The sequence below is a fragment of the Macaca fascicularis genome, chromosome 6 (genome assembly GCF_037993035.2).
Source record: "Macaca fascicularis isolate 582-1 chromosome 6, T2T-MFA8v1.1".
NCBI classification, from domain to species: domain Eukaryota; kingdom Metazoa; phylum Chordata; class Mammalia; order Primates; family Cercopithecidae; genus Macaca; species Macaca fascicularis.
Genome location: NC_088380.1, coordinates 115,806,831 through 115,819,820, shown reverse-complemented (window position 1 = coordinate 115,819,820; position 12,990 = coordinate 115,806,831). Strand labels below are relative to the sequence as shown.

Below are 12,990 nucleotides of genomic sequence, written 5' to 3'. Positions count from 1 at the left end.
GCCTCGGCCTCCCAAAGTGCTGGGATTACAGGTGTGATCCACCATGCCCAACCCCTTCGCCCACTTTTTGATGGGGTTGTTTGATTTTTTCTTCTAAATTTGTTCAAGTTCTTTGTAGATTCTGGATATTAGCCCTTTGTCAGATGGGCAGATTGCAAAAATTTTCTCCCATTCTGTAGGTTGCCTGTTCACTCTGATGGTAGTTTCTTTTGCTGTGCAGAAGCTCTTTAGTTTAATTAGATCCCTTTGTCAATTTTGGCTTTTGTTGCTATTGCTTTTGGTGTTTTAGACGTGAAGTCCTTGCCCATGCCTGTGTCCTGAATGGCATTGCCTAGGTTTTCTTCTAGGGTTTTTATGGTTTTAGGTCTAACATTTAAGTCTTTAATCAATCTTGAATTAATTTTTGTATAAAGTGTTTGGAAGGCATCCAGTTTCAGCTTTCTACATATGGCTACCCAGTTGTCCCAGCACCATTTATTAAATAGGGAATCCTTTCCCCATTTCTTGTTTTTGTCAGGTTTGTCAAAGATCAGATGGTTGGAGATGTGTGGTATTATTTCTGAGGGCTCTGTTCTGTTCCACTGGTCTGTATCTCTGTTTTGGTACCAGTACCATGCCGTTTTGGTTACTGTAGCCTTGTAGTATAGTTTGAAGTCAGCATGATGCCTCCATCTTTGTTCTTTTTGCTTAGGATTGTCTTGGCAATGTGGGCTCTTTTTTGGTTCCATATGAACTTAAAAGTAGTTTTTTCCAATTCTGTGAAGAAAGTCATTGGTAGCTTAATGGGGATGGCATTGAATCTATAAATTACCTTGGGCAGTATGGCCATTTTCACGATGTTGATTTTTCCTATCCATGAGCATGGAATGTTCTTCTATTTGTTTGTGTCCTCTTATATTTCATTGAGCAGTGGTTTGTTGTTCTCGTTGAAGAGGTCCTTCACATCCCTTGTAAGTTGGATTCCTAGGTATTTTATTCTCTTTGAAGCAATTGTGAGTGGGAGTTCACTCATGACTTGGCTCTCTGTTTGTCTGTTACTGGTGTACGGGAATGCTTGTGATTTTTGCACATTGATTTTGTATCCTGAGACTTTGCTGAAGTTGCTTATCAGCTTAAGGGGATTTTGGGCTGAGACGACGGGGTTTTCTAAATATACAATCATGTCATCTGCAAACAGGAACAATTTGACTTCCTCTTTTCCTAATTGAATACCCTTGATTTCTTTCTCCTGCCTGATTGCCCTGGCCAGAACTTCCAACACTATATAGGAGTGGTGAGAGAGGGCATCCCTGTCTTGTGCCAGTTTTCAAAGGGAATGCCAGTTTTTGCCCATTCAGTATGATATTGGCTGTGGGTTTGTCATAAATAGCTCTTATTATTTTGAGATACGTCCCATCAATACCTAATTTATTGAGAGTTTTTAGCATGAAGCGCTGTTGAATTTTGTCAAAGGCCTTTTCTGCATCTATTGAGGTAATCATGTGGTTTTTGTCTTTGGTTCTGTTTATATGATGGATTATGTTTATTGATTTGCATATGTTGGACCAGCCTTGCATCCCAGGGATGAAGCCAACTTGATCATGGTGGATAAGCTTTTTGATGTGCTGCTGGATTCGGTTTGCCAGTATTTTATTGAGGATTTTTGTATCGATGTTCATCAGGGATATTGGTCTAAATTCTCTTTTTTTGTTGTGTCTCTGCCAGGCTTTGGTATCAGGATGATGTTGGCCTCATAAAATGAGTTAGGGAGGATTCCTTTTCTATTGATTGGAATAGTTTCAGAAGGAATGGTACCAGCTCCTCTTTGTATCTCTGGTAGAATTTGGCTGTGAATCCGTCTGGTCCTGGACATTTTTTGGTTGGTAGGCTATTAATTACTGCCTCAATTTCAGAGCCTGTTACTGGTCTATTCAGGGATTCAACTTCTTCCTGGTTTAGTCTTGGGAGGGTGTATGTGTCCAGGAATTTATCCATTTCTTCTAGATTTTCTAGTTTATTTGCGTAAAGGTGTTTATAGTATTCTCTGATGGTGGTTTGTATTTCTGTGGGATCAGTGGTGATATCCCCTTTATGATTTTTTATTGCATCTATTTGATTCTTCTCTCTTTTCTTCTTTATTAGTCTTGCTAGTGGTCTATCAATTTTGTTGATCCTTTCAAAAAACCACCTTCTGGATTCATTGCTTTTTTTGAAGGGTTTTTTGTGTCTCTATCTCCTTCAGTTCTGCTCTTATCTTGTTGTTTCTTGCCTTCTGCTAGCTTTTGAATGTGTTTGCTCTTGCTTCTCTCGTTCTTTTAATTGTGATGTTAGGGTGTCAATTTTAGATCTTTCCTGCTTTCTCTTGTGGGCATTTAGTACTATAAATTTCCCTCTACGCACTGCTTTAAATGTGTCCTGGGATCACTCTTAATACAAATTCTGTATCAGTCTGAGTTCAGTCCCGAGAGAGAAATACAGTAATTTGAACAGGGAAAATTTACTGTAAATATTAACTACAACAGAAGTTTCGAATACCAGAGGATTGGCTAGTAGGAAATAAAGCAAACTCTAAAGAATATAGGATTAGCAGATTTAAGGAACAGCTTTAGGGCCGAGATAGAGCACTCTACTTCCCTCCCCTCTAAGGCTAAAAGCCAGACCTTATTGGGAAGGACACAGCCATGGCTTACGGAGGAGTATTTATGGTACTGCGCTGGCAGAACTTGCTGGAAATTTGCCTTCTGGAACTTGGCAAGAATCTGCCCTCTGGGGCACCAGAGAAGCTTCACAGTGATGTGACCAAGCCCCTAGGTACTCTGCTGCAGAACCACCCAAGATGAGTACCAGGAGAAGCTACTGGCCACCTTGTCCTGCAATTACCAGTTACTGGATAAGCGGCATGTGCTTCAGGAGCCAGGCACTGGAGAAGCCACCCACACTAGAGGAGCCTGATGCTGGAGAAGCCATCTGTGCACAGGGAAGCCTGGCACACTGCAGGGGCAAGCCCAAGGGAACCATGAAGCAAAGTCCTTTCCGTGTGCAGTGTCTCTCCAGCACCCTCTACTGACAAAACTTAAAATCATGTCGGCTAACAAAAGGGAAAATATTTTAAATGCCCAAGTCTGTTTTCAAAGAGCAGAAATGAAAGGTGTATTTGGAGCTGAGAAGCAATAATTCAATTACTAGAGCAGCGTGTCTTATTTTCTGCAATGTTTCTCTGCATATCCAGAGTCAAATTTGGTGTTCAATAATATTAACTGTGTTTATTAACTCTTGGTGAACCCTTTTGCTTTTTCCTTTTTTAGTCCTGGTTTTGCTTTAGGCTTGGCCCAAAGCAAGTTGTAATCCTCTATTATAAGTTATCTCAATTTCTTTTCGGGAATATCTATGGTAGAACCTTAGGCATGTATAAAATATTAAGTTTGCCGTCCAAAAGAATAGAGTGTTAGCTAAGCTGTCAGGCAGAATTATTCTATATGGGAAACCTGGCTTGTTCATTTTTTTTTTCATTATGGTAAAATAAACATAACATAAAATTTACTGTTGCTACAGTTAAGTGTACAGTTCAGTGTAATTAAGTGTATTCACATTGCTGTAAACAGTAACTCCACATTTTCCCATCTCTCCAGCCCCTCGCAGCCACCATTCTGTTTTCTGTCTCAATGAATTTGACTACTTTAGGTATCTCATATAGGAATCATACAGTATTTATCCTTCTGTGACTGGCTTATTTCATTAGCATAATGTCTTCAGGGTTCATCCATGTTGTGACATGTGTTAGAATTTCCTTCCTTTTCAAGGCTGAGTAATATTCTTCTGTATGTGTACATCATATTTTGCATAACCGTTCATCCATCAATGAACAGTTGATTTATTTCCACCTTTTGGCTCTTGTGGATAATGCTGCAGTGAACGTGGGTGTACAGATACTTGTTTTAGTCCCTGCTTTCAGTTCTTTTTAGGTATGTACCCAGAACTAGAATTGCTGGATTATGTGATAATTCTGTTTTTAATTTTGAGGAATTGTTGGGCTGTTTTCTGTAGCAGCTACAATATTCTGCACTCCAACCAGGATGGGAGGCCCAGTTTTGATAGGTGTCAAATTTCCTTCAAGTTTTTCATCCCTACAAAGAAGCCAAGGTCTTTCATAGCTCCATAATCTTATGATGCTATAATTAGGATATAATACTAACATGTAATAATTAAACTGTGTAATACCAATTCTTTGAATACAGTAGCAGTTCAGAAGGATACTAGTGCAGTCTAGGACCACTGACAGGCTTCCTGGAAGAGATAGGACTTATGCAGTCCCTGAGAGAGTGATAGGACTTAAAGGATAGACAGAAAGCACCAGGCAGGCGAAGCAGCATGTGCACCAAGAGCAAGTAATTGTACAGGTTGCAGACAAAAAGACGAAAGTCTCAACTGCTGTTCTGTCTAATTGGAGCCAGAAAGGATGAGGATGACGTATACCAGATGATCACATGATCTGATGTTCTTTCCATCCTTGTTAGAACAGTAATTTGACATAGATATTTGAACCTGTAAATGAAATTCACAACCCAGATAACCTAGTAATACTTGTGAGCTGGTAATGTGGGTGTGCCAAATCCATGCCAGTAGTAGATACAGCCATTTGGGAGCGCATTATTTGCTTCCATACTTGGAGCATCTAGTAGCCTCAGCCACATTTTATCTTTCATGAAGTGAACCTTTCTAAAATGTTTATTACTTTCTTTCATGTTATTGATCTCACATAGGAACCAATAGTTGGAAAAAGTAACCACTCCTTCAAAATATAAATATGGAAAAGTAGATGATTATTGAGACACGGTAGATTTTTATTTATTTATTTTGAGACACAGTCTTGCTCTATCATCAAGGCTGGAGTGCGTGGTGATCTCAGCTCACTGCAACCTCCGCCTCCCAGGATCAAGCAGTTCTCCTGCCTGTCTCCCGAGTAGCTGGGATTATAGCACACACTACCGCACCCGGGTTTTTTTTTTTTTTTTTTTTTTTTGAGATGGAGTTTCGCTCTTGTTGTTCAGGCTGGAGTGCAATGGCATGATCTCGGCTCACTGCAACCTCTACATCCTGGGTTCAAGCAGTTCTCCTGCCTCAGCCTCACAAGTAGCTGGGATTACAGGCATGCACCACTACGCCCTGCTAATTTTGTATTTTTTTAACTAGAGACAGGATTTCACCACGTTGGTCAGGCTGGTCTTGAACTCCTGACCTCAAGTGACCCACCCGCCTTGGCCTCCCAAAGTGCTGGGATTATAGGCATGAGCCATCGCTCCCAGCCGAGACAAGATATATTTTTATTTCACGTGTAGGAAGTTGGGCTCTGCGTGTATATTTAATGTTTTGGTTTGTTGGTGATGGTGGTAGTTTCTTCTGAAGAGGCAAAAGGAGCAAAGGACTAAAGCAAAAGAAACTAACAAGAAGAGAATAATGGTGATATAATTTTGAAGATACCCTAAAAAATAGTTTTCTGTTACTGTTTTAAAGTATTTCCTAACAAAGAACTGTACCTTTTGTTTTTCAGACTGCTCTGGCACATTTAGAGTCTCTTGCAGTGGATGTTGAGGTGGCCAATCCACCAGCCAGTAAGGAAAGCATCGATGGTCTTCCAGAGACCCTTGTTCTTGAAGATCACACTGGTAAGGGCAGAGTTGATCTCAAATGTTGAGGAACACATTGCACATTTAAGTATATTATCAGTGTACCTAGATGATTAAATATTTGTTTATTAGAACCAGATGCTTACAAATTCACCTAGTATAAGAATATTTTTAATTTTCAAGTGATAGACTGCAACAAATGTTCCTTTGTCAGCTTTTTTACAAAAGCAGTATTTATTAGATTCCAAATTGCCAAGTATTTGACAGAAATGCTTGCCAATTAACTGATCAAAGATTGGCTCTTTCGTCTTTCAGAGGTATCTTCTCTGAGTATAATATATTGCTTTTCAGTTTTATTAAAATTGAACTATATGTGATTGATCTAAATTATTTGTTGTTTTCAGCTATTGGTCAGGAACAATGCTGTCCAATCTGTTGCAGTGAGTATATTAAGGATGATATAGCAACAGAGTTGCCCTGTCACCATTTCTTTCACAAACCTTGTGTCTCAATTTGGCTACAAAAGGTGAGTGATAGAATAATTAATTTAAAATTTAATACTTTAATAGTGTCTTCTGCAAGTGAATAATAACAGTATCTCTTTTTTTTTTTTTTTTTGAGACAGAGTTTCGCTCTTGTCACCTAGGCTGGATTGCAGTGGCTCGATCTCGGCTCACTGCAGCCTCTGCCTCTGTGGTTCAAGCGATTCTCCTGCCTCAGCCTCCCAAGTAGCTGGGATTACAGGCACCCACCACCACGCCCGGCTAATTTTTTGTATTTTTAGTAGAGACAGGGTTTCGCCATGTTGGTCAGGCTGGTCTGGAACTCCTGACCTCAGGTGATTTGCCTGCCTCAGTTTCCCAAAGTGCTGGGATTACAGGTTGTGAGCCACCATGCCCAGCCAATGGTAGTATCTTTTAGACCTGTTTTATTTAGCTACAAATTTGTAGTACTTTTTAATTCATTGTTAAAAACTGGCTGCCTTTAATGATTACAAATCAGGGATAATATGGAAGTATTTTATTTTATTAACATTGTCTAAAAATAACATAGCCAACAATAACATGCTTTTAATCATTTTAGGAAGTGATTAAATATCTGAAAAATTATTTTAGAATAAAGCTGATTAGAATTTTAATCATAACCTTGAAATTTGGTGTTTTCAAAAGTATCTCAAGCAGAGAAGCCTTTGGCACTACTCAAAGTACTCTAACAATATACAGCTATTTTGCTAATACGGGTTGGTGTTTCTGAAATGTATATGAAAGATATTTAATAACCTACCAAATAGCTCCTATTCCAGTTTTTATATATTGCCTTCAAATATTTGCCCAATAAATCTTAAGCATATTTGAATTATTTAAATAAAGTGAGTGTTTTACTTCAGTCTTCTCTGTGAAGTCTATTTTTTTGCATAAAGGATATTTACCATCCAGCTCACTAGGAATTCCCAAGTCACTTTCCCAGATTATCTACTTAGGAATACAACTATCTTTTTCCCCTATAACCAGTGCTTTTTTTCTCCTTCCCTTTTCCCTTTGCTTTCCTTCCTTCCCTCTTTTTCCTTTTCCTTTCTTGCTGTTCCTCTATTTCTATTTGCCACTTCATTGTTCTCAAAACTCCACTTAAAATCTCTGAAATCCAGTTTAGAAATGTTCACTGTTATTTTATAAAATATCTGTATATGAGATAACCCATAGTGCCTGGCAGGTAGTAAGTGCCCAGTAAATATTTTACAAATCAGATGAAAGCTGTTATTAGAAATTAGAGATTTTTTATTTTATTAACAACAAAATCACAAATACAAACTTAGGATGCAAGTTACAAAGATGAGCTAGCAGTCTTTAGTAAACAGCATGTGCTAACATGTACTATTTGAGGAGTAATTGCCTGTGTAGAGATCATGTGTGTCTCAAGTCTCATGAGACTTCCTGGCGTTCTGGATTGAGGTATAATGCTGGATTCTGAATTAGTTTTAAAATACTGTTTTCCTTGCTGTCTCCCCTCTCCCAGAACATAATTTGGGAAATAATATTTTAGGTGATTTTTCTTGACCTATTTATCTGGCATTTTATTAATACAGCCTAGATGGCTGTATTGTACAATATACCAACCTGTAGGGTTTTTATAAGAGTTAAAGTAGGTAATTCATGATGAATTTAATATGGTATTTGGCACATAGTAAACATATAGTGTAGGAAAAGTAATAGTAAACTTATTACTAATGAAAATTAGAATTCAGTAGAAAATGACTTTTTCAGTGTCTGTACATGATGGTGGTAGTAGTGAAAGTAGGTGTTATTAAAATTAGTGGGGAAGCAGAAAATGCAGAGCCACCAACTCTTAACAATATTGAGCGTGGCTGAGTCTGTGAGGTCCATTCCCTCATTTCTTTCCACTCCCATACATTAGACCTTCAACCTTTGTTGTCTTAACTACTATTGTAGTTACCTACTTTATTTCCTTACTTCCTTTAGAGGTACTTTCTTTTCATTTCTTTTTTATTTGCATAAATCTGTGGGGTACATGTGCAGCTTTGTCACATGCATAGGTTACGTAGTGGTCCAGTCAGGGCATTTAGGATATCCTATCACCTGGATAACATACATTATACCCATTAACTAATTTCTCATTATCTTCCCCCCTTCCTACCCCCCACTCTTCCAAATCTTCATTATCTATCATTCCATCATTAAAGGCTTTTTATGAAATATAGTTCTGATCATGTACTTCCCTTCTCATAAAAGAAAGAGACCTCCAGTCACCTGTGGAATAATCTGAAGCTTTAATCTTGACATTCAAGACCTTCTGTGATTTAGACCTCAACCTGTTTCTTCAGATTTACTTTTCTGTACATTTGCTTATGTTTCTATACATTTGCTCCTGAAGTCTGGCATGATTTTTCCCTATACCATCTGTAAGATTAGATGATATAGGTAGGTGCAGTTTAAATTCCACCTTTTCTGTCCTTAATAAATTCTGTCTTTAAACTCCCACGATAGTTTCAGAGACCTAAGAAGCAGTGTTTTGTGTGCCTGCTGTGTGTCAGTCACTGTCAGATGATTCCTCTTTAATGATTCATGATCTCTCCTTTAATCCTCACAGAACATTAGGACTTACCGGTATCTTTATTCCTGTTTTCTAATGATTGTTACTTGTCTAAGTTTAAATAGCTAGTACATAGTTCACCAAGACCACGCTCATCTATTTGACTCTAAAATGTTACTGTTGGGCCCAATCTATATGGCAAGTACACAATAAATGTTTGCTGAAATGAATTTTTTTTTTTTTTTTTTTTTGAGACGGAGTCTCGCTCTGTCACCCAGGCTGGAGTGCAATGGCACTATCTCGGTTCACTGCAACCTCCGCCTCCCGGGTTCAAGCAATTCTCCTTTCTCAGCCTCCTGTGTAACTGGGGCTACCAGGCGCACGCTGCCACACTCAGCTAATTTTTTGTATTTTAGTAGAGACGGGGTTTCACCATGTTGCCCAGTCTGTTCTTAAACGGTAAACATAATATATGTTGTACAGCCTTGAATTATACTTGAGACTTTGCTGTAACTCAAGGTAACAGTCTCTTCAGTCTTTCTCCTGTCAGGAAATATCTTAGTGTGAAGCCTTTCTTGCTTTTTTTCTGGGGAGAATGTTCCCAAGATACAGTTCTTTGTCGCCTTCAACAGCATGATCTCTTCAGCCTCCCTTCCAGCAGGGAGTTCTCTTTGGGAAAAAGACCAGATTTGCAAGGGGATAATCTTTTATCAGATAATGTAGCTCTATAATCATCCATTGGTCCTAGAATGTTGTACTCCTAGTATAACTGCTTTCCCCTCCCCACCTTCCCTCCAAGGTCTGTGGCTGATTGTTTTGTCATTTAGAAGGCACCTAACACTCTTACCTCTTTTTGGAAAGAAATGTCATGGCTTAGAAAGAAAGTCTGAAGTCCATCTGCTTTGACTTATCTGTGCTACCCTAAAATGGGGCTTTAATTTGCCATAGATCTACATTAATTTACCGTAGACCTTCTTTAATTCACACCAAATCATAAATGATAAATAAATCATAAATTATTTGATGTGAATTAAAGTAGGTCTGTGGTTTCTCTAATAAATGCATAATAGACTAAATAATGATAATTCCGTTCAGATTATTGTTGAAGCTAAACTCTGACCTCCATGCGGACATGTGCCATGATTCTTTGCTCACCCTCTGCCATTGCATCACCGCTGAGTTTAGCAGCTCTTAATTAAAACTCACTAAATGAAGGAGGATTAATGACCTTAAAGATATGAACATTAATAAGAGACATTGTTTACCCTCAAAGAAATTAGAGTCTGATTGGGCACAGAGGGAATAGTATGAAAATAATGTCTTTCTGCATTGTGTGGATTTGAAGTTTATTTTTTGTTGTTAAGATATTTATTATTAGGATAATGATACTGTTTTTTCTTTATTAAGTTATTTGTGTGGCAGTTAAGATGATTCTGGTGGCTCTTAACGTTTTTTTTTTTTCTCCAGTCGGGAACATGCCCTGTGTGCCGCCGTCATTTCCCACCTGCAGTTATTGAAGCATCTGCAGCTCCTTCCTCTGAGCCTGATCCTGATGCCCCACCTTCAAATGACAGTACTGCAGAAGCACCCTAAACCTTAACAGTTGAAATGAGATCAGTGTATCGAAGTAAATCTGCAAATTCCTTCTAAATCTCATGTGCAAATAATTATATATAAATATATTTAAAAAAGCTATATATAGTATATGCCATAGTTTAGAAAGAATATTAACCTTTCTAAACTAAATTTAGGTTTGCAGAAAGTATTAAACATTTTCAAGCTGAATGTTGAGACAGTGCATCCATTTTCTTTAGTTGAATATGTTTGTATTAATTGTAAAGCCAAGCTTATCAGTTGACTTCCTCCAGAAGAAATAATCATCTGTGGCATACGTTACTGGCTTTGTCTATAATACTGCCACTAAGTGATTATAATTAAGCGCTCCTGTTTGCATCAAATGTTAAGACTGTGTTCACAACAGTAGTAAAATTTGGTTTCATTGGAAATGAAACAAATTGTAAAGTATGCTTTTTCACTAGTCCCTTTGGTTTTGCTACGCCATAACCTCTTGGTTCATATGCTGAGAAATTTTTCAGAAAGTCCATTTTTGTTTAAAATTAGGACTTTTCAGAATGCCAAATGAAGGCTAAAATTCTGGCCAGAACATTACAAAAGTTTTAAATCTTAGAAGTAACTCCCCCTGAAATAAAGTTAGGTAGTAAAATCCTTAATGAAACCAGTGGATGTGCTTAACATAAGGTTAGTAAAGCATACAAAGAATCTAGTGTGCTCAGGGCTTGGTACAATGAGCTGAATTAGATGGCCTTATGAAACCCTCTCTAACCTCACCCAACCTGTTTCTCCTTGGTAAAAATTATACTTGAAGGCCCAGAACACTCATGGCACATTTGTTTAATATTGGATATAGTTAGTTTAAGGTAATTTTGCTTCTACAGTATTTTGGAAGGTCTGAAAACTTGCACAGGGTCATCTTTGTAATTATATAACCCCAAACTAAGATGCACAGTGTCTCCTTTAGGTAATCACACACAGTAGAAGAGTATGTGCAAACATGGACATAATAGTTCACTTACAAATGTGATTTGATGTTAACACTAGAGAATGATGACTGTTAGAATATCACATTTGAGCAAGTAAAACAGTAAAGCACATAGTGAGTGTACGTCCATCTAATTGGTCCATTGATAATTTAGTTTGGGCACATGAAAGGAATATTTATATGGCTTCCCAAATGCAGAGTTACATCTTATTTGTGTAATTCCTCTGAGTATTTATATCCCGTCTCTTTTTTTCATTTTTAAAAATAAATGAATTTTCACTGTTGGCACATTTGAGGCTTAAATATAAGGAACATAACACTTGCATTCTAATTTTTGCATATATTGTAAATGTGTCTGGTATTTACAGCAAAATACTGTGTATCCTTTTATGGGTAAAACAAAAGTGAACATTGCATGCATGTAATGTGATGAATTTGTAATTTAGGAGTTCTTTGGGGCTTCTGTGACTTTGGAAATGCTTACATTCAGGCCTTAATGTTGCATTAGCTAGCATGTTTTCCCTCTGATGTATATAGTCATTGTTGTATAAACTAATCTTTGCTTGTTTTCTACTCTGTGATCTTTCCATACCATATTTCATTAATGATCAGTTAGTGTCAAGGAGTCAAATCAGATTAAAATTAATTTCATATGTATATTGTGGAAATTTGTGGCTAGTGTGATTTTTGTTTGTTTGTTTCCTTTTAAGTACTGTTGATCAGTTGTGACACTTACTGGTTAAACTTACGTTGCTAAAGATTTCTCTATAATAAGCCACACATTATATTTAGACTATATTAAGGAACCTTGGTTTTCTTCTAGATAGCAGCTGTCCCAAAGAAAATATTTCTTCTTTGCCTGTTAAGATTTATCTATTATCTGCCAGTTGTTACGAGGTTTTGGTTCCAAACTCAACCAGCAATGTTGAGAGCAGAACTTAAGATAGCTGTTGTACTTTTTGCTTTCCATCTGTTACTGTCCTTCATTCTTGGCTCCCTACTATGTATAAACAGCTGCTGTGAAGGAGAAAAGTTGAGTAAGAGTTGGCTTAAATTTTAAAAAGGAAAAAGAAAATTGAGGTTTTAGGATTTTCATGGTAACAAGCTCTGGTATAGCTAAGGCTGGCAAGTTCAGATACTAAAATATTATTTGGTCATATCTTGGATCCTTTTGAAAAAGTTAAGACTATATGAAGGTAAATTAGAAATAAGTATGAATATTAATAAAATAGCATTTATCTTATTTCTCTATTTTATGTTGTGACTTAACCTAATTTTATTTTTTTAACATTTTCTTATTTCTTGTAATATGAATGCTGATATTTAAAGGTAGATCTATGTGGTTTTCTTTTGTGTTTCTTAATTGTTTATCTCTAACTCTTAAGATTATTTGTGATCTGGATTTATGTATTTGTTAGATACATATGAATTGTTAAAATGGAATGCAAGTTTTTCAAAAGCCCAGGTCTAAATGTAATGGTTGGTTTATTGTTCTACAACCCCAGCCCATCATTTTCTGTGTAAATCATAAACAATAAACAGAATATACTCGGTGGTCATTTCTAATATTTAATTGTGTAATTGTATCACTTCTATAATGTAACCCTGAAGGATTTAGAGTTAATGACAACACTATGAGCATGTGATGTTAAAAGTCCTTGAACTATAATATAAGAAAGACCTAGGAAGAGCCAGACAGAAGTAGTTGATGGACTTCCTACTGCTGGAGGGTCTCTGAGTCCTTGCCCTCTCCTGCCTGACATCCTTAGCTATCCTGTA

The 12,990-nt window shown here is 37.2% G+C and overlaps 1 protein-coding gene across 1 annotated transcript in view; it reads left to right on the top strand.

The window, feature by feature from the left end:
* PJA2 (praja ring finger ubiquitin ligase 2) overlaps positions 1 to 12,779 on the top strand; it is a 74,340-nt gene extending 61,561 nt beyond the window's left edge. The window contains exons 8-10 of the mRNA XM_065546630.1: positions 5,528 to 5,642; positions 6,008 to 6,129; positions 10,119 to 12,779. Coding sequence (XP_065402702.1) covers positions 5,528 to 5,642; positions 6,008 to 6,129; positions 10,119 to 10,244 — 363 coding nt within the window. The 3' untranslated portion in view covers positions 10,245 to 12,779. The remainder of the gene's footprint in view (positions 1 to 5,527; positions 5,643 to 6,007; positions 6,130 to 10,118) is intronic.
* The last annotated feature ends 211 nt before the right edge of the window (positions 12,780 to 12,990 follow it).